Source organism: Bos grunniens, chromosome 21, assembly GCF_055505025.1.
Source record: "Bos grunniens cultivar Pamir isolate PY7600 chromosome 21, Bosgru_T2T1.0, whole genome shotgun sequence".
Taxonomy (NCBI): domain Eukaryota; kingdom Metazoa; phylum Chordata; class Mammalia; order Artiodactyla; family Bovidae; genus Bos; species Bos grunniens.
In genome coordinates this window covers 38246796-38273188 of record NC_141185.1, presented here as the reverse complement: position 1 = coordinate 38273188, position 26393 = coordinate 38246796, and the positions used below count along the sequence as shown (strand labels likewise).

Here is a 26393-nt window from a genome sequence, read left to right as displayed (position 1 = left end):
GGCGTTGGGGGCTGACCACTCTGCCTGGGGCCCTGAGTAGCCAGCCAAGACCCAGGCCTGCTGCTCATCAGCCTGTGGGCAGCTGAGCCTAGTCTTGGGAACTTTTAGGGCTGCTTATGGAGGAGGCATGCACTCGGGATCCTAACCATCCTGTGGGCTGGCAGATTCTACCGTTCTGAGTTGACTGAAGGTGGGCTGGGCCTGGCACGGGGCCAGCTGGTACAATTTGTGGCCTCTCTGCCTTTCTCTACTGCATCCGATTCTCCTTAGACCTTGAAAAACAACACCTTCTCTTCCCACTGCGTACTAAGTTGCTTCAGTCGTGTCTGACTCTTGGCAAACCCGTGGACTCTAGCCTGCCAGGCTTTTCTGTCCCTGGGATCCTCCAGGCAAGAATACTGGAGTCGGTTGCCATTTCTTCCTCCAGGGGATCTTCCCAACCCAGGGACTGAACCCATGTCTCTTATGTCTCCTGCACTGGCAGGTGGGTTCTTTACCACTAGCGCCACCTGGGAAGCCCAGAGCCGGGCTCAAATACCTCTTCCTGCAGGAAGCTCTCCTTGATTTAGACTTCTCCCTGCCTCTCCCCTCACACCCACAACACAGCATTTGAGGGGAGGCATGGGGCAGCAATGGCCAGCTCTTGACTCAAGTGTGTGTGGCCTTGGGAAAGACCTGCTGATTCACTAAGCTGTGAGACGGGGCTGTGGAGCGTGCATCGAAGCGGGGGCTCCCTTCCCCCTTCTCTGTGGCTCATGATGGGGGATGGTCTGTGGAAATGGAAAAGAAAACAGGTAGGTGCTGCCTCTCGGGGCTGGCCCCAGTTGCCTGGCTGAGCACTCTGGTGGGTTGGGGTCCTTCCTCAAGAATGGATGGGGGGAAAAATGGATGGGAGCCAGGCTGAGAGGCATAGAAGCCCTGCTCTCAGCACTGTGAGAGCCGGATCCTGACCCTCGACGTTCACCCCACCCAGTGGGTGCAGGAGGATGCCCTGAGCCCACAGGGTGAGCCCTGCGTGGCATCCAGCATACAGTGGGTTGTCAGGGAACAGCAATTGCTATTCTTTGCAGAGGCTGTAGAGGGTAGGACTGAAGGGTGTAGGCCCGAGCCAGACAGCCTGGGTTCAATGCCAGGCCTGCCGCTTTCAGGCCGGGTCACCCTGGATACACCTCACCCATGTGTGCCTCAGTTTTCTCACTTGGGCACCTGAGGTAAGAGGGTTCTTGAGAAGGCGACAGGGGTGAATGGTGCCAGGCACCTCCTAAGGCTGTCATCATGGAGGCTTGTGGTGGGGGCCTTTCCCCAGGCCACCTTAGGTTAGAGCGTGACTGTGAGCTCTGATCCCCGCAGGGCTCATCTCCACCTGGTGCCTCCACAGATGGGGGGGGACCCTCTGTGTGCCTGCGTGAGGCCACGTACTGAACCCCAAGAGCTTGTCCTTAGATAGGGGAGATGGAGGCTGATGGTGAAGCCAGGTCCTAGCGGCGGTCAGTGGGGTCCTCGCCAGGCTGCACACAGGGCTCCCCAGCATGGCCCTCACGCGCCCCTCTGTCCTGTGCCCCAGTGGCAGGCTGCACACAGGGCTCCCCAGCGTGGCCCTCACGCGCCCCTCTGTCCTGTGCGTGGCCCTCACGCGCCCCTCTGTCCTGTGTCCCAGTGGCAGGCTGCACACAGGGCTCCCCAGCGTGGCCCTCACGCGCCCCTCTGTCCTGTGCGTGGCCCTCACGCGCCCCTCTGTCCTGTGCGTGGCCCTCACGCGCCCCTCTGTCCTGTGTCCCAGTGCAGGGACTTCACCGCTCACACGGGCTACGAGGTGTTGCTGCAGCGGCTGCTGGATGGCAGGAAGATGTGCAAGGATGTGGAGGAGCTGCTGAGACAGAGGTGAGCGCCAGGAGGGAAGGGAGGTGGCCGAGCCCCGAGGCCAGCCTGGCTGCTGGCAGGCCACCCCTACTCTAAGAAGTCAGGAGTACGATTCCCCTGTTTTTCCCAGCCTGGGCCTTCCCCCAAGTGGGCAAATATATCTAATGTCCCATCAGATGTGCTTGAATTCAGCCAGCCTGGCTGCTGGCAGGCCACCCCTACTCTAAGAAGTCAGGAGTACGATTCCCCTGTTTTTCCCAGCCTGGGCCTTCCCCCAAGTGGGCAAATATATCTAATGTCCCATCAGATGTGCTTGAATTCAGCCAACGTTTATTTAGAAGGGCTGGAGGCTTAACCGTCTCAAGGAGGCATCTGCAGGGCCAGAGCCTGCACGGGCAGACCCTGCCATGTGGCTGCGCCCGTCTGAGGGTGAGCTTTGGCCAGCAGCCATGGACAAGACCGGTGCCTGGGGGCTGTCGTTGCAGGGCCCAGGCGGAGGAGCGGTACGGAAAGGAGCTGGTGCAGATCGCCCGCAAGGCAGGTGGCCAGACGGAGATCAAGTAAGGGGGCCCCGCCTGCTTCCCCAGGCACTTTCGACAGGGTTCAGGGCTTCCTGGGGTGGGCTGGATGGGGAGGGCCAGTGAGGGTCTGAGTGGCTCCCGGGGCAGGGTGGCTGGTGGGCAGCTTTCTTGGGTGCTGGGCACTCTGGGCAAGGTCAGGTTCTTTGTGGGGGCAAAAAGCCCACAGTCTGAGCTCCCAGGAGACTCTCTGGGCAAGGAGCACAGCTCACACTCCCTGGGGGTCTCCATCCAAGTCCTGAGAGCCCTGGCGAGGGGTGACAGGACCCCACTGGCTGCCGCGCCCCCTGCAGCATTGGCTCAGCTCGAGCTTCCAGGAGGGACGTGTGGCCCAGAGGTGGGGGTGCCTGCTCCTCACCCGTTGGCCATGTGACCTTGAAGCGGTGGGGGGCGGGGGGGCTGGTCACTGACACTTGGGGTTTCCGTTTCCTCCTCAGTGAGGGGATGACAGTGCAGCCTTCCTTAGAGGCTGCCCAAGCCTGGCTGGGAGGGCAGTTGCTGCTGGGAAGCCCCTGGGCCAGCACCTCTGCATGCAGGCTGTGAGAGGGACGCAGGTGCAGAGAGAGTTTCAATTTGAGGGCAGCTAAGGAGAACGTTCTAGCAGTGGTGAGGAAGGGTGGACTCTCCCTGCTGGGTGAGGGCTGAGTCAGGCCGAGGGGCGGAGAGGACTCCAAGTCCTGGAAGGGCTTGACTGAATCCTCTTCCTCCTCCCCGGGAACCCAGAGACCCGACCCAGCCTGCGGTTGCCATAGCAACCCCTGCCCACACCCCTGCCCCCGTTCCCCATGGGGGTCTGGCTCTGCTCAAGGAAAGTGGCCCCAGAGCCTGTCAGCTGCAAAGCCTGGAACCCGGTCGCCTCATTTGAGATGAATAAACAACACTTTCCAGGTCTCCTAAAGACATAGGCGACCCTTCTTCCAACCAGGAACCTGGAGCCAGAGAAGACTCAGGGAGGGCTAGAGGAAGGTTGAAGAGCCAGGAGACATGGATGCTCAATGCCCAAGGGTCCTGCCTTGGACCAGAAAGCGTGACCGCAGCTCCAGGAGTAAGAACGTAGGAGCTCTAGTCCCCGCTTGGTCTTTATGAGCTGTGTGACTGTGGGCAAGTCACTTAACCTCTCTGAGTTTGGTTCTCATCTGTCCACTCCAGTGGGCTGCTGAGCAGATAAAAATGGCAGGACTGAGGCTGGGTACAAGCTGGGTACAGAGAAGGGCATTCTTTACCAGGACACAGTAAGGAAAATGAACGGGGACCTTCTTTGTATTCCCAGACAGGGTTGGAATCAAGGGAACATGATCCAGGAGTCCCCACCTGCCTTCTGACCTCCCAGGGCTGCTGGAAAAGGAGAACTTTCCCAGCAAGAGACAAGCCCTCCTGGGGGATATGGAGGGGGTGCTCCAGGCAGGGCCACAGTGGGAGGTCAGGCTGGAGGCAGGAAGTATGAGGCACACTCAGGGGGCTGTGAGTCACAGGGGACTTAAAACAGGGAAGGAGAAACCACTAGTGAAGAGAATAAAGTGGAAATGGAGCCAGGCGGGCAGTGGGAAGGGTGGAGAGGTGCACAGTATCTGGCCCTATCTTTAGAACCATGAAGTGGCCAGGGCGAGGCTCTGGGCGGCCCTGATTCCTTGTGTGGTTGTAGGAGGCCAGGTGGGGCAAGGTCTGCCCTACCCTTTTTGCTGTGTGACCCTGGAGTGGTCACTCCCCCTCTCTGAGTCCTGGGTCCTCAGCTGTGAACAGTCACACTCATGAGTTCCTCTGGGCAGACACAATGTCAAGCAGAGAGCCCTAAGCCACAGTGATACTTGAGAAACATCGAAGGTCATTACGATCTCATGGGCCCCTCCATGAGTCATACAAATTGGGGTCACCTGGCTTAGTTTAGCACTGAGGAGACTGCCTGGCCCGGCTAGACCATTTCCTCTGAGGCCCAGCCCTTCTCTGGCCCAGAGAGCTGGAGGGTGGGGTCCCTGGAGGGAGAGCCTCCCTCTGAGGTGGGAGCAACAGGGTAGAGCCCCAGACCAGGGCGAGGAGCTCAGAGTCAGGGTCCACCTTGCTCCCTACCACTTAGGAGCTGGAGCATGGGCTGGCAGGGCCAGGCCCCAGGGCTCAGCCTCCCCAGCAGTAGGAGAGGCAGGAAAAAAACCCACAGGGGCCTCATTGCCCCCCCCCCGCACAGGTTCCAGAGCAGGCTGGGAGCAGTGCGTGTGAGAACCAGCCCCATCCCGAGTTCCCCAGTGAGCTAGAGTGGCCAGAGGAGCAGGGCAGAGCAGAGGGCACCTCCTGGGAGAGGACCGTGGACAAAGGCTGGAGGCTGGAAAGCTCAGGGCACATTTAGAGCCAGAGAAGCAGGAGGCAGGGGTTGGACTATCCCAGCCTACCTGCTGCTTCCCTTAGGGCCTTGCCCCCTTGCAGCTCCCAGCTCAGCTGATGATGCACTGTGGGTGCTTAATAAGTGTTGCTCTGTGAGTTATGTCCTAAGGTTGGTGAGACCATGAAGTCATTGCTTTCTTTAACTATGGGCCAAGCATCCATCATCCATCTAAGTGTGTGCCATGCCCCAAGCTATGTTGGGGGTATGGGGACTCAAAGGTTTTAAAATGAAACAAAGGGCCCCGCTGTCCTGAATCTGGGGTCTAGCCCACTGGGGGTGACCTCACTCTCGTCCCCTTTTTTGGTCTTTTGCATTAGAACCTTCTTCCAGGGCCTTCTCATGCCCCACCTCCTCCAGGAAGCTCTCCCAGACACTCTGGCCTTGCCTGCCTGTCAGCTTTTTGGCTTAGACCAGGTCACCCTGTCCTACACCAACCTGGAGGGGCTCTCTGTGCGTAGGATGAGTGGCAACCATGACAACATGGGTCACTTCCTTATTGCCATAGAGACTTATGAGCTTGTGTTGAGGTTGGCACCTGGCAAAGCTGGCTTGGCTATTCCACGTGGGGGCTGGAAGCTCATCCTCCAGGGCCCATCCGTCACTTGGGGAAGGGGGGAGCCCCGTGCCTCCTCGTGGCCAAGCCCCCTGTCTTCCATGGGATGCTCATTCTCAGCCCCTGAGAGGACGAATGGAGGGGGCTGAAGGTGCATAGACTGAACAGGGTGGAGGAGGAGGACCAAAGCCAAGGGCTTCCGTGACCCCAGAAATAGCCCAGCAAGAGCTGAGAGGGGCAAGCCATCCAGACTCCCCGACCCCTGCCACCTGAAGACAGAGCATTTCTGCGTCATCCCCTGACCTCAGACTGGCCAGAAGGCCTGAGACATAGCCACATACATTGAGACGAGGTTATTCTGGCCTTTAGATGACTTTTAGCGCTCACCTCGTTCACACATGAACTCAGCAAGCATCTGCTGGGCAGTGGCAATGAGGAACACACAAATAAGACCTGGTCCCCAGCTCAGGGAATCCCCACAAGCTCTTTCAGTGCATTTTAAAGAAGCACTAGGTGGGTGCAGGCGGCTTCTCAGTATTGCCTGAACCACATGTCTAACCCTGCAGAAAGTTCCCCTCGAACCTCCTTCCAACCATGGAACCTTTGCTCTGGCTGATGCCCTCATATCTCCCCTGTGAATTCTGCCTGAAATACCGCCTCCCCAAGAAAGCTGTTATCTCCCTCTCTTGCTCATCCTGCCCCGGGTAGGGCGCCGAGTCCCACACAAGCCGTGGAAGCTGCACAGGGTAGGGGTTCAGAAAGGGGAATCGAGGCAGGGCTGGGGTCAGTTTCCTGTGCGTCCCTTTGTATTGGGTTGGCCAAAAATTTCTTTTGGATTTTTCCATGTTATGAAATACCCAACTGAATTTTTTGGCCAACCCAATAGTACCTGCGAGCAAGGACAGCCCCCACTTGAATCCTTAAACACTCACGTCTCTGCTTCACCCCCAGTTGTCAAGCCTAAGACACTGCTTTCCTGTCAGAAGGGTTGTTTTTTTTTTTTTTTTTTCCATCATCTCTCTTCCTCCGAGCTCAGAGAATGAAGGTATCACTGAAGATACTGCAGTGAGAGAGGGGGCCCGTGTTCTTATCAGGGCTGCTCCTCCTCTAAGGAGGCCAGGTCACTTGGGCCAGCGTGTGGGGCAGTGAGAGGAGCCCTCTCCTGGGAGCTGGGAGGCAGGAGCCTCGTGGCTGGCAGGGGGCACGGGTGAGGATGGCAAAGCAGGGGCCGTGAGATCGTGTGGGTCACACGGTAGTACAGGAGACACTGACGCTGGAAATTCAAACTGTCTAAAGCAGAATTCTGGGCCGAGTGTCCTGAGAGCCAGGTTGAAAAGGGCAATGGGGACTGACAACGAGGCAGAGGCCTGCATGGGGCTTCCGTCCTTGACACGCGGTGGAGACCCAGCAGAGCTGTTGCTGTTCCGCTGCTCAGTCGTGTTCGGCTCTTTGTGAGCCCGTGGACTGCAGCACGCCAGGCTTCCCTGTCCTTCATCATCTCCTGGAGCTTGCTCAAACTCATGTCCACTGCATCAGATGCCATCCAGCCATCTCATCCTCTGTCGTCCCCTTCTCCTGTTGCCCTCAATCTTTCCCAGCTTTAGGGCCTTTTCTGATGAGTTGTCTCTTCGCATCAGGTGGCCAAAGTATTGGAGCTTTGGCATCAGTCCTTCCAATGAATATTCAGGCTTGATTTCCTTGCAGTCCAATGGACTCTCCAGTCTTCTTCAGCACCACAGTTCGAACGTCTCTGGGAAATGTGGGTGATGATTTCTCTGAGTGGTCTGGAGTTGAAAAAGGCCTTGGGGCTTATTGAGTATTGAGTTTAATTCACTGGGCTGTGATCCTGGCGACAATGGAGAGGAGAACCAAATGTTACCCCTGTTCAATAGGCTCTTATTTCAGTGCAGTGAATAGACAAATGTGTCAACCTAAGATGACAATAGGAACAAATGCTCAGAAGAGACAGAAGGGAGAGCCAGGCAAAGATGCTGACATAGGGAATTAGCATGTGCAAAGGCCCTGGCGCAAGAGGGAACATGGTATGTAGGAGGAACTGGTAAGTGGCCAAATGACTGTGGGCAGAGAACAAGGATGAGAGATGAGAAGTGAAGTAGGAGGGATGGAGGTGATGGGGCAGGGACTAGGGTGGTGGCAGTGAGAGGTGGATGGATAGATTGGGGAGGTGTGTATAACCTGGTAGGTGTGGTGCCTTTGCTGAGAAGGGAGCCCTGGAGGAGGAGCAGGTTTGTAGGGTGAAGAGCCCAGTTTCGGACACTCTGAGGTGTCTGTGGGATGTGAGGTCCAAAGGGAGGTGAGGACCAGTAGGTTGCAGGCCCTGGCCTCTGGGAGGGATCTGGCCGGATCATGTTGTGGGTGAGGGATGGGGTGTAGAGAGGTGGCCGTGCTGGGCCTAGAGAGGCTCTAACCGTAAATGGGTCGACTGAGGCAGGAGATGCGTGTGCAAGAAGGAAATGTAACCGCTGGCAAAGTGTCAGTTCTGCCAGAGTCCTGACCTCTCCACCCCCTACCAAGGCAAGTGGGGTCACCATGCCTTCACCCTTTCCTTCCTCTGGTAAGAAGAGAAAGTTACACCACTTGCCACTTTTGTAGCCACGGTCAGTTTTGTCACCTCTCTGACCTTTATTTTTCTCATCTGTGAAATGGGGCTAATGATGGTGCCCTCCCTGCCTGGCAGAGTTGTGAGCGTTAAATAATGAGGCCCGCATTGGAATGTACATCAGCAGCACCTGGAGGCTTGTTGAAACAGTGTGCTGGGCCCTGCCTCTGAGCTTCGGCTCCCGGAGGACAGCAGTGGAGCCCGAGAAGCTACGCTTCTGAGGACTGCCAGGTGATGCTGCTGCTGCTGCTGCTGCTGCTCGGCTGGTCAGTTTCTTAAGAGTCCCTGTGGGAGGAGGGAGCCCCTTGTGAAGCCTGCCTTGCAAGGATGGTGAGGAGATGCTGGCGGGTGGAGTCTTCACCACATGTGGTGCTAGTGGTAAAGAACCCGCCTGTTGACGCAGGAGACAAAAGAGAACGTGGGTTTGATCCAGGAAGTGAGTTGCCATCTGATCCAGGAAGATCCCCTGGAGGAGGGCATGGCAATCCAGTCCAGGATTCTTGCCTGGAGAATCCCGTGGACATAGGAGACTGGCGGGCTACAGTCCATAGGGTTGAAAAGAGTCATACACTACTGAAGCGACATAGCACGCACGCTCACAGGCACGCAGGCGGGGGTGGGCAGAGCTGTATCGCTGGGTGTCATGTGGTCATATGGCCACCAGGGGGCAGGCACGCTGCTCTGCACAGGGATGCAGCCAGTGACAGGACGCCTCACCTGGCATCTGCCTTCTGGCTCTGGCTCCTCAGGTGGCCTGGTGAGCAAGGAGCGGCAGCGTATTTTTGTCTCCTTGGGTAAGGGGCCATAGTCAGAGGCAGAGAATTTTACCCGTGAGAGTAGACAAGCCAGCCTGCAACCTCCACACACCGTCTCTGTGTACTTGGAGACTTGGTACCCATCAGCCCACAGGGCTGTAGGGGGTGATGGGAAGGGAACCCAATCTATGGGGGCTGCTTCAAGGGGATGCCTCCAACCCGAAGGTGAATTCAATGGGCATTTCTGAAAGAGGGGTGTGTGTGTAGTAAGCTCTTAGGTGGGGCATTTGGGAGGTACAGCTCAGGTCAGGTTCAGGGGCCTGGGGGACCCCCGGGACTGGTCGGGGTGTGCAGATGTGGGCTCAGGGGAGGGTGGCATAATGACAGCAACCCTTGCAAAGCATCTACTTTGCACCAGGTCTTAAGAGACCTTTATACATATAAATTCAATCCTCACAACCATTTTGCTTGTGATATCATTATCCCCATTTTACAGATGGGAAAACTGAGGCATAGAGAGGCTAGGCCATTTGTCTAAGGTCATACAGAGAGTGTGTGGCACAGCTTGGAGTGAACCCAGGCCTCTGGCTCCAGGGTCTGCTTCTAATGCACATGGGACTCGAGGGCAGGAAGCTCTAGCCTGGTTCCTCACCTGGGATTCCAAGTCACCTCCCTCCTCTGCCAGGAGGGGGAGCTTGCCCCTCAGAGAGGCCTCTGCTGGAGAGCAGATGGGTGGGAGAGGCACTTTTCCATCAGTCCTGTTCTGACCAAAGTGCCCCTTACCCATCAGCAGCAGACAGGACTGGGTCCTGAGTGAGCTCCGACATCTTAGCTCAGACCTCACCTCTGTTCATCGCTCTGGGTGACAGCCCCCTTGGCAGGACTGCCAGATAAAATATAGACTGTCCCATTAAGCTTCAGATAACAAATATTTTTAAAATGTAAGTATGTTCTAAATTTTACATGGGGCATGTTTATATTCAAAAAGCTTTTGTTGTCTATCTGAAATTTGAACTTAACTGGGTGTCCTGTATGTTTATTTATGCCACCTGGCAACCCTACCCTCAGGCATCACCCTCCACAATTCCCATGCTTAGCCAGCTCCTTCCCTTTGCTTCCTCCTTGGTGTCCTCCCTTCAGACTGATGCCTCCTACTGTGTTTTCTCAAGTACCCCAAACTCAGTGCACCCTGAAGTAACTCCCGATATTCTCTCCTGAGCCCTCTCAGAGGTGTCACCACCATCCACTCAGCTACCAAGCCAGGGACCAGGGAGCCCCTCAGCTTCTCGCTGTACTCAACTGTACATCCCATTCTTCCTGCCCAAAGGCCCCTACACCTCTCCCCTTCAGCACCTCTGCCCTGCTTGTCACCCTCTTCCCCTATAGCTGCCCTTCATCTCCCTCCAAGACGTCCTCAGGCCCCCTGCCAAGTCTGAACCCCACCCTCTCCTGCTTCTGTTCATCTGGGAGAGGACTATGGGGGAGGGGCTCCGGGGAGAGAGGGAAGGCCTGAAGATGTGCAGAAGCCAAGAGCATTGGGGGATGGGGGCGGGGGCATTGATTGCTTTGTAATTTCCAAAGAGAGCCCTTTGCATTCCAGAAATCCCAGCCTGAGTTCTGAGTCAGTGGTCATGGGCTGAGTGAAGGTCCCTTGGGTCTAGGTCAGCGTGTATGAGTGACCCAGGGCCCTCCCACCAAAATAAAAGTCCCTGGGCCCAGCCAGGACTGCAGGTCCCCCTTCACTGTCCTACCGACCCTGGTCTTTCTGTTTTGCAGCTCCCTGAGGGCCTCCTTTGACTCTCTGAAGCAGCGTAAGTCCCGCCTGTTCCCCATCCTGGGCTGCAGGGGGACAGGACCATCTGGGAACAGCAGATCCCCACTGATGGAGATGAGTGGATTCTGGTTGGGAACTGAGGCTGGTGGAGGACTTGGGGGTGACAGAGACGAGCTGTGGGGTTGGGGCTGGGCTGGTCCAGGCAGGGGCGAGTGTGTCACTGGTTGGGGCCCATCAAGTCTGATGCCAGGGACCAGTGTCCTTACTCTGCCCCCAGAAATGGAGAATGTGGGCAGCTCCCACATCCAGCTGGCCCTGGCCCTGCGCGAGGAGCTGCGGAGCCTGGAAGAGTTCCGTGAGAGGCAGAAGGAGCAGAGGAAGAAGGTGAGGCGGGTGCTGGGGGTGGGCCCGGTGGGAGACTGCGGTGGTCACTGCAATGGTAGTGGAGGCTGGGCTCTCATGATGGAGGGCGGGGCAGCACCCCAGGCTTGGGGGTGATGGTGATCTGGAGGAGAGAAGAGTGTGGATAGAGGCCGGGCGGTGGAACCAGGGCCTGGCTCTCCAGCCTGAAGGCCCCTCTGGGGCTCTTCCCACTGAGGTGTCTCATGCCAAGAGTGAAGGGCATGGGCCTTTTCGATCATCCCGTTACAGCAGGCTATGGAGGGTACTCGACAACTTGGGAGTATCCAAAGGAAGCAACCTAAGTTAGGGAGTCACCAGAAACTGTGCTTATCTGGGAGAAAGGAAGATCTGGGGGCTCGGTCACTGCAGCCACTCTGCAGGGCTGCCTGAGGCCGAGGTAGACAGAGCTTGCGGGGAATGGGAGGTGTTGAGCTTGCCCTAGCATCCCGGGGTATTCTTCACAGGGGACGGCTGTCCCTCAATGCATGGGAAGGAAGTGAGGTCCCCATTGTGGGAGGCAGGTAAACAGAGACTGAAGGCGACTTGTCAGAGAAGCTGCAGAGGTTGGATGAGAGGTGGGGTTGGTACCCTCTGTGTCCTAGTGCCCCCTCCCAAGCCTGAGACTCTGATTGGCTGAGTATGTGGCCCTCTGGGAAGGCAGGTGTGGACACAGGATCAGCCTTTTGGGGCCTCAGTGATGAGGGTGGAACTTAGACAGGGTGGGAGAGGTCAGCACGCAGAAACACTTCTTGCTTGGAGAGGGAGCATCTTTGTACACTGTCCAAAGAATTGAAAATGGAAACTTCCACACAACTGACCTGTGAAGGGAAAAAAAAAAGCAACAGTTCATGGCTGGGGCAGCCTGGGGCTGGGTGTCCTGGCCAAGCCACTTGCCCTCTCTGTGCCTCAGTCTCCCTCTTGCAGGATGGGATGCTTATGTCCACCTCCCAAGCTTCAGGAACCCAACCGAGAACCAGGCCCTCTCTCAGTCTTCACAGGCAGGGTGCCGGCTCTGACGAGTGGCTCTGACCGCAGAAATCTCACGTGACTGTACTCCCTGTCTGCCCAACTGGGGCCTGAGGCTTTTGGGATTCTAAATTTGGGTTCCTGAGCAGACAATGGGCCCTCAAAGCCCACCCCACAAGTCAGCCCAGCCTTGAGATGCTGGAGCAGGTGACCTCTCTGAGCCTGGGACTTGCCTGCAGAGCGTCTGTGAGGCTCTGAGATGGCTATTTCAAGCTTTCCTGTGGCTGGTGAGGCTGTGATGTCTGCAAAAGCTATTTTGGACAGAATGACACCTTCTACAGTGTGGCTGGGGTCCCCACAAGTGTGACTGCTATGCGTGGTTACAGAGGCTTGTGAGTGAAGGACAGTGTGGGTGTGTGCACATGTGTGTTGTAGGCTGGGTATTCTCTGGCTAGAGACCAAGTCCTGGCTGGGGGGTGGGGTGGTCTGCAGGGAGAGGATACCCGGGGTACATCCATGCCCCGCACTCCTCTAGCTTTCTGTTGGGAGCAGCTGTTGTGAGCGAGCAGGCTGATGGAGGGGGAGGGCAGCTCCTCACTGCCCCATCAGAGCCAGGAGGGGAGGCTGGGCCTCCTCCCAGGGACACCCCGTCCTCTTGGCCTAGGGGAGCGTCCTGAGGCTACAGCCCCACGCTCAGAGCCTCATGTCCCCTGCAGTACGAGGCTGTCATGGACCGTGTCCAGAAGAGCAAGCTGTCGCTCCACAAGAAGGCCATGGAGGTGAGCCTGGAGGGGCGGCCGGGTTTGGGGTGTGGATCCCAGGAGCCCTGGGACAGGGCTGGGCTCAGGCTTCCATCCAGCAACAGGCACAGTGGCCTGTCAGGTTCCTGGAGCTGCACTGGCTGCCAGGGTGCTGTGCAGATCAGCCCTGGGGGCTCTGCCCCCTACCCTTGTTGAGGGGGGAGGTGCTCCTGACTGATGGGTAAGCAACCAGTCTCAGACATCAGTCTACAGGGTCACACACGCTGTCAGCTGGGGATTCTGCGGGTGGAGGGAGAAGGGACTCCTGAGCTGTCTGAAAGGACCGTGTACACAGGGCCTGGCCTCGTGATGGCACACAGCATTTCCCGAGCCCTGCAGGTGGTCGGATGTGACCACACCTCTGAAGAGGTGGGGGCATGGACCAGGCTACACTGTCCCCAGTGGGGAGGGGGGCCTGGGAACAAGACTCCCTTCTCCATCTCCATTCCAGACCCCAAGATTTCTGTCCCTGGTGTGGAGGCCCCCTTTCCATCTACAGCCCCTGACAGGGAGAAGGGAGGTCGGGCTCAGGAGCCTCACCTTGGGGCCCCCAAGTCACGCCCCTCTACACCCCCCAGTCCAAGAAGACGTATGAGCAGAAGTGCCGGGATGCAGATGACGCTGAACAGGCCTTTGAGCGCATTAGCACCAACGGTCAACAGAAGCAGGTGGAGAAGGTGCGTGCAGTCACTGAGGCTGGGTGATCTCATGGGGCTGGGGCAGGGTGGGAAGGGGAGCTGCAGACTCCCCCAGGCAAGGTTTCCTAGAATCTCAGGGTCTAGATAGACAGTCAGTTTGATCCCCTTTGCTATCTCCAGGCTGCACCCAACAACCCATTCCTCAGAGCAGGCCCACTGCAACCCAGGCCCAGAGCCCACAGGGCAGACGCTAACCCTCACCCAACCCTTCAGAGAAGGGCTCAGTAGGCCCATGTCCCAGAGAGGAAACAGGCCCAGAGATGGTTGAGTGACTTGTCCAAGGTCTCAGAGCCAGGCAGGAACAGAGAAAGGACCCCAAACCCAGGCTGTCCAGAACCCAAGCTCTTGACTACTCCGGCCTCTTGGCCAGGGTGGGAATATCAAAGCCCCCAGGACCCAAGAACACATTTGGCCCATTGCACAGACAGGAAAGCTGAGGCCCAGAGAGGGCAGAGGCCTGCACGTGAGTTGGTGGCAGCAAGTCAGGGACAGAGCCCAAGCCCCACCTAGCAGGTCCGGCAGTGGCTGTCGAGCCCCAGGTCTGTGTTTCTTGCTCTAGGTCTCCAGGCCTAGTTTTCACATGTGTCTGCATGACCAGATTTCTGTTTTATTCCTGTTTTATTGGAAACAGCCTGTGGTCCTTTGTGGGGTGAGGCTGGAGTTAATGATGGAGCTCACCCTCAACTGGTTCTGCAGTGTCCCCCTCAGGGCTAGTGTCTGCTCTCCCTGCCCTATAAGAGGTGGCCAGGGAGGCTGTGACAGAGGCCCTTCAGGGAGGCCCAGGGAGGCCAGGAGCCCGAGGTCTGGGCTGGGAGGCGCCCGGGGCCGGGCCTCAGTGCCCTTTCCCTCTGTCTCCTCAGAGCCAGAACAAAGCCAAGCAGTGCAAGGACTCAGCCATGGAGGCAGGTACGCGGCTAGCCCGCCTCCTCAGCTTGGGGGTGGGCAGCCTGGACATCTTTCCCCCGGTAGCACACTGCCTTCACCCTCGGGACACAGTCCCACACTCCTCACTCTTGCTTCCTTATGCAAGCAAAATGAAAAATGCGTTTTCTCGCATTTGCCAAAACTGTTCTTGGTGCTTTGCATGTTTTTACTAATGCTCACAACAATCCTATGAGGCATTCACTGCTACTATCCCCCTTTCTTAACAGGTAAGGAAACTGTGGCACAGAGAGGTTATTTAACTTGCCCAGGGTCACACAGGCAGTAAGTGGTGGTAACTGTATTTGAATGCAAGCTGTCTGGCTCCAGGGCTCAGGACCTTCACAGCCACTGATCAAGGGAGACAGGTCCACTTGTTGCACATACGCCTCTCTCTCTCTCATATACACTGAGACACATCACAGCCTTCTCTGGGCATCTGTCTCCTCTATCTTCCTCCCGATGCCAGAAGATCCCAACACCCCTCACCTCTGCTGACACAGCTCTGCCTTCTGCCATACCACCTGTCCCAACACCCAGGCGCTCCCTTGGCTGGGGGGCACAGAGCCCACGGTCCAAGCCTGCTGGCTTCCCAGCCCACCAGCTTCCAAAGCTCCCCCTCACCCTCCTCCAGGGTCGCCCCCTCTGAGCCTCAGCTTCTAGAAGGTGGGATGGTGAGAGGCCCAGATTCTGACCTTAGGCTCTGCCCCAGCCCGAGGCAGCTGGAACACGGTGGGCGCTGAGCACCTCTCCAGGGGCAGTACCAGGGTGAGGGGCCCTGACGAGAGCTCACCTGCGGCTCCAGCAGCCAGGGCAGGTCTCTCCAGGGAGGAGGAGGGCGCTGAGGGAGCATCGGGGTGGGCTGGCCTCCCTGAGGACCCCCTGCGCTTCCAGAGCGGACATACAGGCAGAACATTGAGCAGCTGGAGAGGGTGCGGAGTGAGTGGGAGCAGGAGCACCGAGCCACCTGCGAGGTGAGTGGCCCCTCGGCGCGGAGCTGATGCTCGTCCCCCCTTCAGCCGCTTCGTGGGGGAAGAGGGGGCCGCAGTGGGGAAAGCCAGCCTTCCTTCACTTATCCACTCACTCCAAGGCCCTCCCCAGGGAGCTCCCTGCCTGGCTTTGTGCTTGGAGTCCCTTTCTGCAGGCAGGCAGGCAGGGATCCTTCACCCCTTTTGGCTGAAGCCGCAACTGAAGCTTGAACAGAACCCATAGCTTCCCTGGGCTGATGAACAGGGCCTGGGAGACAGGATTCAGGGTCCAGTGCTCCTCTTAAGACACACCCCAGGGGTGTGGTAGGGTCTGGGGAAGGGCAGGGGGCAGAGTCCCACAGGCAGCTCAACTTCCCAGAAGCCTCAAGGGCTGGCACAGAGGTGGGGGTGGGGACCCCCAGCCTTTAGGCTTCCTTTAGGCTTGGCTTCAGCCCACCGGGTCTGGCTGGTCAACTCCAGCTGAGCTGTGGGTGGGGCCCGGCCTGGCCCAGCCCTACAGTGACCCCCATCTCTCCTCAGGCCTTCCAGTTGCAGGAGTTTGACCGGCTGACCATCCTCCGCAACTCCCTGTGGGTGCACTGCAACCAGCTCTCCATGCAGTGCGTCAAGGACGATGAGGTGGGGGCTGAGGGCAGGGAGTGGGTGGTGGGGGGAGCCGTGAGGGGAGGGTGGCCTCCGAGCGACAGTGAAGCGACAGTGAAGTCCACCTGAGCCTATGAGCAGACCTAGTCTTCTGCGGCCTGAGCCCTGGCCTCAGGGTCTCCGAGCCCAGCACCAAGCCTCTCCCCCAGGCCCCAACGACAGGGAGCTCAGTGCCGTGCAGGCCATGGCCTCTTGGCCTGGGAGATGTGCTTTGTGGTTACCCTGGCGTCTGCCCTCTCTGCTTGCCCCTGCTTCAAGGCCTCAACTCTTCTATCAGAGTCCTGGAGCTCTATTCCCTCTGCTGGGAAGGGGAGGAGAAGGGAGGTGGACACAGCCCCTCAGAGGTTTGCAGAGAGGCTGGGGGACCCTGGGGTTTCCCTGCTCCATGCCTGGTGCTTGCAGGAGCCGAGGTTCAGTCCCTCTTCTGTCCCCAGATATCTCCAGGGTGTTCTGGCTCCAACCCCTTACTGAGCTCTACGTGCCGGGTCGGCCCCCCTCAGCAGAAAGGGGTGGCCACCTCCCTGCCAGGGGCCTTGGTCTCTGCTGATGCAGCCCTCGCTCTCTCTCAGCCCTGACTCCTGATCCCACCAGTTACTTGCCTAATCCCTTCTGCCCATGGGTGTGGAGTTTTGGGGGCTTTCCCCCCAAATGACTTGAGCCCACCTGGTGGCCTCGTAGTAGAGGAGGGAGTATGAGTTCTGAATCCTCTCATGCCAGATCCAAAGCCCAGTGCACTAACTTCACTTTCTGCTTTGTGACCCTGGGCAAGTCACTCTCTCGAGCTTCCTCATCTATAAATGAGGAAGTCCTGTCTCCCATAGAGGATGGAGAGGAATGCAAAGGATGCAAAGGAATGTGCACACACGAGGTGTTCAGGAAACAGGAGAAGCTGCCAGCCAGGGCTCTAGCCCTTCAGGCAGGCCTGGGGCAGTTACACGTCAAGGCCCCTTGTCAGGGTTCAGACCCAAAGAGGGGGGCAGGCTTGACAATGTGGGCCAGGTGAAGCCTGGCCCCCCAGCCTCTGCTCGTCCCCACCCCTAGCTCTACGAAGAGGTGCGGGTGACGCTGGAAGGCTGCAGCGTGGACGCCGACATTGACGGCTTCATCCAGGCCAAGAGCACGGGCACTGAGCCCCCAGGTGAGGCCTGCTTGTGGGCAACACGGCCACTGGGTCCAGGTCCACCTTCCCTGGAAGGCCTGGCCTGGGTTCTCTGAGCCTCAACTGCCAGGACAGAAGCAGGGTGGCTCACAGCTCCCTTCTAGGTGCCAGGCCCAGGGGAAGGTCAGGGACAGAGCAGGCCCCTGGCTGGGTCCTTAGTGTGCTGCCTTCTCGAGAGAGGGGACAGGCGGGGCCTAGGACACTGTAACACTCAAGGGGAGACGGGGTAGGGAGAGGCAGGAGCCGCCTCAGAGCCCCCACTCCACTCACGGTTTGGCACCACTGAATCTTGAGTCTAGAATGTTCGGTCTTGGTGGTACCCACAGGGGGATCTCTCAGGGAAGTGAAAGGGGGCCCCCTTCTCAAGCACCAGGGCAGGCCAGGGCCAGGATGGGAAGGTGGGGCCCCGGTCTGGGTCTCTGGAGGGGGAGAGGATGGGCTGTCAAAGGGCACAGGTCCCGCCTGCCCTGCCCTCGTCACCCGGGGCCTCTCGCACTTGTCACCTGCAGCGCCGGTGCCTTACCAGAACTACTATGATCGGGAGGTGGCCCCGTTGTCCAGCAGCCCTGGCGTCCAGCCGTCCTGTGGTATGATAAAGAGGTGAGCGCCTGCTGGACACCAGCCAGCTGGGACACACAGAGCAGGCCCAGGGGGAGGCGGGCTGCCAGGAAGGGGGCCAGCCCCTCCTCCTGCAACTGGCTCTTCCCCACGTATTTATTGGGCACCCATTGTGTGCCTGGGGTGTAGTGTCTAGGTGCAGGGCACTCTTGGGGGACAAGACAGACTGAATCTAGCCTCAGGACACCCTCAGCCCAAGGGGAGCCAGGCATGAAACAGTCGTACCCCACTTATTCACTAGCAACTGTGCTGGGAGACTCCAGCCGGGCTCACCCCTTGAGCTCTGCTGCTGGCCCGGTCGGAGCCTCGGCCTGTCAGGCCCCTCACCGGCTGCACAGGATCAGGGCAGAGGGGCGGGCCCTGCAGCCAGTGCTCTTGGAGGACTCTCCAGCTTTTCCCAAACCCCCTTCCCTGGCCTGGCTGTGGTGGGTGCCAGGGTCCTGTGTCAGGCCCCAGTGTGTCACTTGCACAACTCACACACCTCCTCTAGGCCCAGGGCCTGAGTGCAGACTCAGACCCTAGGACCCTCCTGGTTCAGGCCTTGGGGGGTGACAGCCCGCTGGGAGGGCTGTCTACTCAGGGTGCACCCACCCTCCAACTCCCTCAGCCAGTTCCCTGAGTGCCCCATCTGTGGGCATCTAAAGGAGCATTGTGGGCTTCACATGGCACCTGTGCCCCATTCCCAGGCCTCCATGACCTCCTCTCTCCCTCCAACCTAGTGCAGAGGCCTTGTCTTTGAAAGGTGGGCGTGGGTGGGGGTGGAGGCGACGGAGCTCCTGGCCCTCCAAGGATGGCTTATTTCTGCGGCCCGTGGGCCCCACGGCATGCTCCTCCAGGAACCCTGAGTCAGCAAGGACCTTAGGAGGCGGGCATTCCCACCCTCACTGTCACACCAAAACCAGAGAGGACTCGGACCTCTCTGCACATGTGGTCACTTAGACAACAGGCCTGAAGAGCCAGCTGGGGCAGGGCTGAGAAAGGACAGAGAGGAGGGGTCTGATGAGGACAAGAGAAAAGAGGGAAAGCGGTCCCACAGGGGAAGCCTGGCTGCTGGAGAGGACAGGCAGGGACCCTTGTGTGGGGCAGCTGAAGCCAGGCAGGGCTGGGGAGGGGCAGGGGAAGTGAGTGGAGGGAAGAATGGAGTCGAGAGCGTAGACAACCCTGGGAAGGCAGGCAATGCGGCGGGGCACCCACACCTTCGGCGAGCTCAGTCCCTCCAGCCCCAGCCTGCTGGGCTAACCCTCCCTGGCAGGGCAAGTCTGCATCAGACCTTCCCACGCCTGCCAAGTCTACGCTCACCTGTCCATGTGCTCTGTCCTGGACCCTCAGCTCTGCAAATGCTGCCCAGGGAAGGTCTCTGGGTCCCACCTCACACTACAGGGCAGCTTCCTACAGGCCCTGCCCCTGACTGAGCCCTCAAGACCCCTGGGTGTCTGGCCTTGTCCCTATTTCAGTCTTGTCTCCTATACACCCCAAACTGGTCCACTCCACTCCCCAGACTCCTCTGCCTGTACGACCTGCCCCTCTGCACTTCTCTCCCAGTCACTGGCCATGCCTGGCACCCAGTCTCTGTTTGGTGAAGCTGAGTCTTTGTAGACTTAGCTTGAACCTACCAGGCCACGAAGGTAGGTTCTACTCATCCAAGCTCTCAGCACCTCTGCTTCAGGGCACCCACATGGGCCTCCGTACTAGGTGCCCAGTGTCTGCCTCTTGCACTTTTTTTTTCTTTTATTCAACATACTTGCATGACTCTAGCTCAGTCCAGGTCTGAACCAAGTACAGAGGAAGGGGTGAATCAGCTCAACACTTCCTCCTGGACGACCACTTTGTGTGGTCGGGGAGTGGCGGGGCTGGCCAGGCTGGTGAAGGTCCCAGCAGGGCGTGAGTGGGCTGAGCTCTAGGGGACAGCTCCTTTGCCTGTGGGGGAGGCTGGAGAGGGGTCTGGCCCAGGCCCTGGAGCACGCCAATTTGGCCCTTTGGGGAACAGGTACTGGGAAGACATCTACAGGGTAAGGGACTGGGAGAGTGCTGCCGGGGAAGAGCCACTGGGACCACCCTTTGGAGAGCCCTCATGCCCAGGGGCACCCCATAAGTCACATCTGTGCCTGGAAGCTAGGGCTGACCTTGCAGGCTCCCTGCCTCATCTACTTCCCCCGCCCTGACTCATCTGTCCTTCCTGCCCCCAGGTTTTCTGGGCTGCTGCATGGAAGTCCCAAGACCGCACTGTCAGCAGCTTCTGCAGGTAATTAGGGGTGACAACTGTCACCCTGGTTGGGGGGAGGAAGAAGAGAGGATGCCTACTTGACACAGATGGGCCCTCCAATAGCTGGGAGGTTGGAGGATGGGAAGAAGCTGAGCAAGTCTGAGGACCTATGAGTCAGGGGGCCCTCTGGGGGCTACTGATTTTTGCAAGGGGCGGGTGCCAGACCTCACTTTGTACTCAGCCTCCACAGAGACCCTGACTCCTACCCCTGACCGGAATGAGGGTGTCTACGCTGCCATCGCCGTGCAGGAGGCGCCAGGGCCCCCCACCATGCCAGGCCAGGACTATAGGGCACTCTATGACTACACAGCCCAGGTGAGGCCCTCTGCCCTCCCCTCCTTCTTGCGTGGACACCAGCATGCCCAAGGGTGTGCTCACATGTGGGCACATGCACTCTGAGGGTGCTGGGGTGGGTGCCCTCAGAATAGCACCTGGCATTCAGGAGGGGCCTGGTGCACACCTGCTGAATGAAAGCTCATGAACGGCACCAGGCCCTGGGTCACGTGGTGTCCAGGCAGGTGTGGGCACTGCTTGGGCTATGCATGTGTGCAGCTGGCTGGTGGAGCTGGAGCTACCCGAGGAAGTGGTCTGAGGGGCAGGCTCTGGGTAAAGGCCTTGTTCCCCATGACCATGGGTGCCCAGAACAAGTCATGGTCGGAACTTGGTCCTCAGCTGTGCATGGTTGATTTTCTGAAGCCCACAAGAAGAGGACGAGTAAAGGAGCCACAGGGCAGCTGTGCCTAGATCCCCAGAGACTCTTAATTTGTCCTTGCTTTAAGGCGAGGGGTACAGAGCTGGACCCAAGATCCACTGAGACTGAAACATCTCCTTGGGGCTTGGCTGGCTACACTGACTCCCAAAGTCTGTGCCCTGGGGAGGGGGCACAGCCCAGGAGAATGATGGTGTGCTTGCAAGACAAGGGCTGGCTGTCCTGGGGAATAGCAAACACCCCTGCTCCTGACTTGCTAGCTTGCTGTGTCTCAGGCAGGGAGCGGGAGAAGGGAGCAGCTTGGAGGAAAAGCCAGGGAAGCAGCCCCAGGTTGTGACAAACCGAGGGGACAAGAGGCTGGTCTCCCAGGGCTGCCCTAGCCCGGAGTGGCCTTCTCTTGCAGCCCCAGGAGGCCGGCATGTCTCAGCTGACAGCCCAGCTGTGAGACACTTACTGCCTGGGGTGGGGGGTGACCTGACCAGAGGCCCTCCCAGCAGGCCCCTTCAGCCAGATGTGTTTTCATTCTCTTGCCCAGAACTCTGACGAGCTGAACATCTCTGCGGGGGACATCCTGGAGGTCATCCTGGAAGGGGAGGACGGCTGGTGGACGGTACAACGGAACGGGCAGCGTGGCTTTGTCCCTGGCTCCTACCTGGAGAAGATTTAAGGAAGAAACAGTAGCCCCTCCCTGGACCTGTCCTGCCAGTGGGGCCAGCCACCCCCTGGCCTTGCGGGGGGCCCCAGACAGAGCCTGCCCTCACGGGAGGAGTCAGCTGCTCCCCAGCAGTCTTTCCCACAGGGAATAAAGGAGCATTCTTTTTCCTCCTGGCATCTGTGTCCAAGTGCTGCATTGGGAGGAGGTAAAGGAGGGGAGGAGTCCAGGAAAGCAGAGCTTCCCACCTGCAGTGTCGTCACTGAGGCCCCAGTGGGGTCTGTGCTGGGTCTGCTGGGGATGGGGAGGCAACCTAGCACGGGGTCCCTGCCAAGGGGAGAAGGCCACAGGGGTCAGGGAGGATGGGGGAGGGGTCAGGGAGGATGGGGAGGGGTCAGGGAAGGTGGGGGAGGGGTCAGGGAAGGTGGGGGAGGGGTCAGGGAGGAGGGAGTAGGGGTCAGGGAGGATGGGGGAGGGGTCAGGGAGGATGGGGGAGGGGTCAGGGAGGAGGGAGTAGGGGTCAGGGAGGAGGGAGTAGGGGTCAGGGAGGATGGGGAAGGGGTCAGGGAGGGATCAGGGAGAAGCCCACGAGAGCCAGGATGGGGGAGAGCAGGCTTCCAAGGGGCAGAGGGACTAGAGCAGGGCAGCAGCAGACAGGACACGAGGCAGGGAAGAGCACTGGGACAGGGCGGTGTGTGAGCACAGGGAGGAGGGAACACCTGGAACATTCTGGGGATGAGCAAGCTTAGCTCCAGGCAAGAAACAGGTGACAGTCTGCCGAGGCAGAGGGGCCGTGGTGCAGAGTCTGGTAGGGGCCTGCAGGCCTCTGGGTCGGGGTGCGGGTGGCACTGTCTCCTGACCCAGCTGCCTGCCACTCCTTCTCAAACACAGCAGATCCACCATGCAGGGGCCCCAGGTCTACACAGGCCCACCCTACGCACAGAGGTGGCCAAGCTCCTCTTCTGTGCTTGATGCTCTCAGGCCATTCTTTTTGGCCCCAGAAACATAACTTCCACAGCTGCCCCAGGCCTGCCAAAGCCCTGCTCCAGCCACGCCACACCTAAGGCCCTAGGAGTAAATGTGGAAGAAAGCCAGTGCGAACCGGCAGCCAGAAGCGTTGCCTAGGTCAGCCAGATACGAGACCTGTCAGAAGTAATTCAATCAAGCAAGGTATCTTAATGACTTCTGTGTGAATGACACTGTATTTGAAACTGAGACAGGGGCGGGGGGATGCTAAGATGAAGGGATGGTGTTAAAGAGCTCGCTCACCCCAGAAGCTGCACAGAGATACTATCAGCCCTCTGATACAAGGCAGACAGTAAGTAGGGTAAGAGTGGGACCAGGAGGCCATGTGCAGGCTGGCCAACACAAAGATGATGGTGGCTTGTCTGGGAAGTGGCAACTGAGCTGGAGAGCAATTCTGGAAGGATGAGGGAAATACATCAACAGCACTTGGAAATTTATAGGATGTGAAGCAGGAATGGGGAGAGTGGAAAGAAAGGAGATGAGAAGATTTCCCTCCTCAGATGCAGTAGAAGGTGGAGGTGGGGTGGCAGCAGGGACACAGTCTGAGCAAAGGCCCAGGAGAGCCCAGCAGACTGGCCACTGGCATCAGGCCCTGCAGGAGCAGCCGAGAGGAAAGAAAAGAAGAGAAAGCCCTAGGTTTCAGTGCTTTACTTATTCCTTGAAAATACCTTGTCATCTTGATTGAGCATTCCATCCAACTGCAAAGATCTTTTTTAAAAACCACTGGCCTAGATATTTATCAACAGCTCTGACAGGTGCCGCAATGTCTACACCGCTGGAGGGTGATGGGTAACGAGTGTCAGATAACAGGGCCCGCCCTCCAGTCATTTTGGCAGCTACGGAACAGAATTGAGAGCAACTCTTGGGTCACAATTTATAGTAGGGAGAAAGAAACCCACAAATGAATTGAGGTCAGATTCATTGCCTCTGCAGCATTCTCCGTTCTCTGTGCACGAGGTCACAACCTCAGCTGGACGGTCAGCCTTCCCAGCAGAGGAGATGGTGACCGATAAAGAGGGAGTTGGCGTGTGGGTAATGGAGTGTATAAATAACTGCACCCCTCTTCTTGACAGAGGGCTCCTCACAGGAAAAATGGAGCAGAACAGATAGGAAAGGCATGGCCTCTGAAGTCAGAGCATCAGGGTCTGAAATCGAGGCTCATGCTTCCTTGTGTGGTCTTAGGCAAGGTACAATTTCTCTGGATCTCAGTACCATTATTGGCAAGATGGGTGCAATGAGCTCCTGTATAAATTGCTATCCTTGGAAATTTCAAAATTAGACATTAGAAGTGCTAATGAAAAGCGTGAGATGATCACTTTTAATAAAAAGGACCACCACCTCCAAACCTTGGCTGTAATCAATAGTAACTTTGGGCTTGGCATAGCATCCTCATCTTAATATGCCCTCGGGGGAGCTGTAGTTACGTCAGTAAGTCCTTCCTGAAAGTGACAAGGAGTAAAGGAGAAGTAGTTCAGGAGAAGCAATGGGCTACTTGGCCAAACTGGACACAAGCACCAGTGGGGTCTAACACTTAGTTCCAACCACCCTCCCACAGCTATTCCCAGGCTGGGCAACCTCAGCACAGGAGTATCTGTTAGGCTCCGTCTGGCTGAACCACAATCTCTGCCTATTTCCCCTCCCGGCATGGGAAGCAGCAGCCCAAGCCCTGCACAAGGTCACCGCCAGCAAGTGGGCACCCCATCCTCAGCACCAAGCCCACAGGGATGTGGCTTTCAAACTGTGCTCAATGAAGCCCTATCAGGGGCCAAAGGGAGGGGAAGGCGAGCCCCACACAATTTCAAACTCTACTTGTAGCGTCTACATATTGGACCAGTGGTGGTTCTCATCCTTGGCTGCTCAGTAGAATCACCTAACAAGTTTTTTTTTGAATGTTGATGCTCTGGTCCCATCTCAGTCAAACTGAATCCAATTCTCTGCCAGCTCATCTTGAGCATAAATATTTCAAACATTCTCCTGGTGATTCTAATATGCAGCCAGGGTTGAGAACTTTTCTAATGGGTACTTCAGCTGCAAAAAGAAAGTTTGAAAACCAACTTCTTATGGCATCATAGTGGCTGATTTTAAATACTGAGTGTCCATTCTGACTACTATGGTGCTGAGGATACAAAGATAAACAGGTCTCTTTTCTTTGCTATTATAACTTTCATATCCATTTTGCTTTCAGTGGATAAAGTCAAGAGACACGACCAGTGTATGAGTCAACATAGTCAACACAACTAGCCATACACTCAACACTGTCCAAAAAGGTATTCAGGTAAACTTAGGATATTTCTGCAAGGGCCTGCACAACACCCTCAGGAAATCTCAAGGACACTGCGATAAAGAGCAACATAGGACACACAAATTATTTTCAAGAAATGCAAGCATATAAGATCAAGTACTCATAGAGCAGGGACTCCTACCCACCAACAATAACCAATTAGGAAATGTATCAGGCACATAATCCCGTTACCACAACAGCAGCACACACTGAGTTTCACAGAAAAGTTTCCCAAGTAAACTTAATTGTTTATTAAGATCCATAAGAAAAACAAAAAGCCCAAAACAACCTACCCAACTGGGCAGACGATACACACTGGAAATCCAGGAGACACAAATGGCTGGAACAGCTTTGAAAATATCCTGGGCCTAGCTAAGAGTCATAGATATACATCTTTTCATCTACTGGATGGGAAGAAAAGATACAGGCCAACCCAGAGTGTCAAAAACAGATCAAAGTGGCAGAGTAGGAGGGTGGGGAACTCATCTCTCCCAACAAGCACATCAAAACTACATCACATGTGGAACAATGCTCACTGAAAACCAGCTGGAGACAGGGAAAAGACTTCTGCACGAACACAGCTGTAAGAAAGTCACAGAGAATCAGGTAGAAAGAGAGGAGCAGTGACCAGGCCAGGACTCGTGCCCTGGGAGGGGACTCGCAAGAGCCCAGAGAGAGATCCTCCCTGTGGAGTGAGTGGTTCCAGCCACATACTGGGTGCCCCAGGAAGATGAGATCCCCTGGCTGGCTGGAGGGCCGACGGTACAAACAGAAGGGCTGTGGGAAGCCTGGACCCCACTCACGGGGAGCAAGCACAGGCTTGCTTATCCCTGAAGCAGGGCAGAGAAGGCAGACTGAAACTACAAAGGTCTGACTAGTTTCCTACCACCACCCTGGTATGCACCCTAGCCTGAGCTGAACAACAGCTCTGACCTCACTTGTTCCACAAAGCCGCTCCACACCCAGGCGAGGGCTGTCTTGGCCAAGAGGCACAGAGGTAGCCCAGATCCAGAGCAGTGTCTAAGCAGGGAGGGGAGAGCCATGACGCGCTGACCCAGGTGGTCCCTCAGAACCTGTCTGCTGTGACCAGACCTCCACAGCCCAGGCCCCACCCACGCCGAGCCTGCACACAGGTCCTGCTTGCTCTGTGTTGATGCTACACACCAGGGTGAGCATGGCAGCAGCTGAGTGGAGAGACAGAGGCGGCTCAGACCTGGAGCAGTGTCTGAGCAGGGGAGGGGCAGCCATTACTACCGCTCTCACAAGCAGCACATCAGAAGTTCTCTAGATCTCTGATTGGCCTGCTCCAAGCACCACCACCAATCTCCCTTGCCCGAGCACTGCTCCTCTCTAGGGTGAGGGTGCCAGTGATGGGGGCAGAGAGCACACACTTAAGGGGAACACAGCTAGCACGGACTTAACCCCTCAGAACTTCTGCCCCCAGCAACCCGAGATCCAGTCCTGGCCCCGATAGCACAGTGACAGCCACTGAAAATAACGGAAGTCACCTCTCACACCTGGACTCCACTCATGGGGAAAAGCACAGACTTGCTTACCTCTGAAACAGTGCAGAGAGGGCAGACTGAAACTACAAAGGTCTCTGACCAGTGTCCCACTCCCCTGGAGGCTGCGGTCCTAGCCCCTCTCTCTGCAGCCCCACCTTCTAACCAGGTGATGGCTGCCAGCAGACCCCGGAGAAAGATGTGACTTGTGTTCATGTCAGATCTGGCTCCCCCACCAAGGTCACTGGATG

At 57.5% G+C, this 26393-nt stretch overlaps 1 protein-coding gene across 6 annotated transcripts in view; it reads left to right on the top strand.

Moving 5' to 3' along the window:
- The window catches only part of PSTPIP1 (proline-serine-threonine phosphatase interacting protein 1), a 44916-nt gene extending 23406 nt beyond the window's left edge, over positions 1 to 21510 (top strand). For 3 of the 6 annotated variants that reach the window (XM_086363967.1, XM_086363968.1, XM_086363971.1), the window contains exons 2-15: positions 1781 to 1881; positions 2346 to 2420; positions 10517 to 10551; positions 10792 to 10898; positions 12599 to 12661; positions 13261 to 13359; positions 14241 to 14286; positions 15196 to 15275; positions 15810 to 15908; positions 16974 to 17070; positions 17601 to 17691; positions 19896 to 19951; positions 20154 to 20287; positions 21217 to 21510. In XM_086363967.1, coding sequence (XP_086220093.1) covers positions 1781 to 1881; positions 2346 to 2420; positions 10517 to 10551; positions 10792 to 10898; positions 12599 to 12661; positions 13261 to 13359; positions 14241 to 14286; positions 15196 to 15275; positions 15810 to 15908; positions 16974 to 17070; positions 17601 to 17691; positions 19896 to 19951; positions 20154 to 20287; positions 21217 to 21348 — 1215 coding nt within the window. In that variant the 3' untranslated portion in view covers positions 21349 to 21510. Of the gene's footprint in view, positions 1 to 623; positions 795 to 1780; positions 1882 to 2345; positions 2421 to 8063; positions 8217 to 9530; positions 9682 to 10516; positions 10552 to 10791; positions 10899 to 12546; positions 12662 to 13260; positions 13360 to 14240; positions 14287 to 15195; positions 15276 to 15809; positions 15909 to 16973; positions 17071 to 17600; positions 17692 to 19895; positions 19952 to 20153; positions 20288 to 21216 lie in introns of those variants that run through there. The other 3 variants (XM_086363969.1, XM_086363966.1, XM_086363970.1) reach the window with 3 other exon arrangements.
- The last annotated feature ends 4883 nt before the right edge of the window (positions 21511 to 26393 follow it).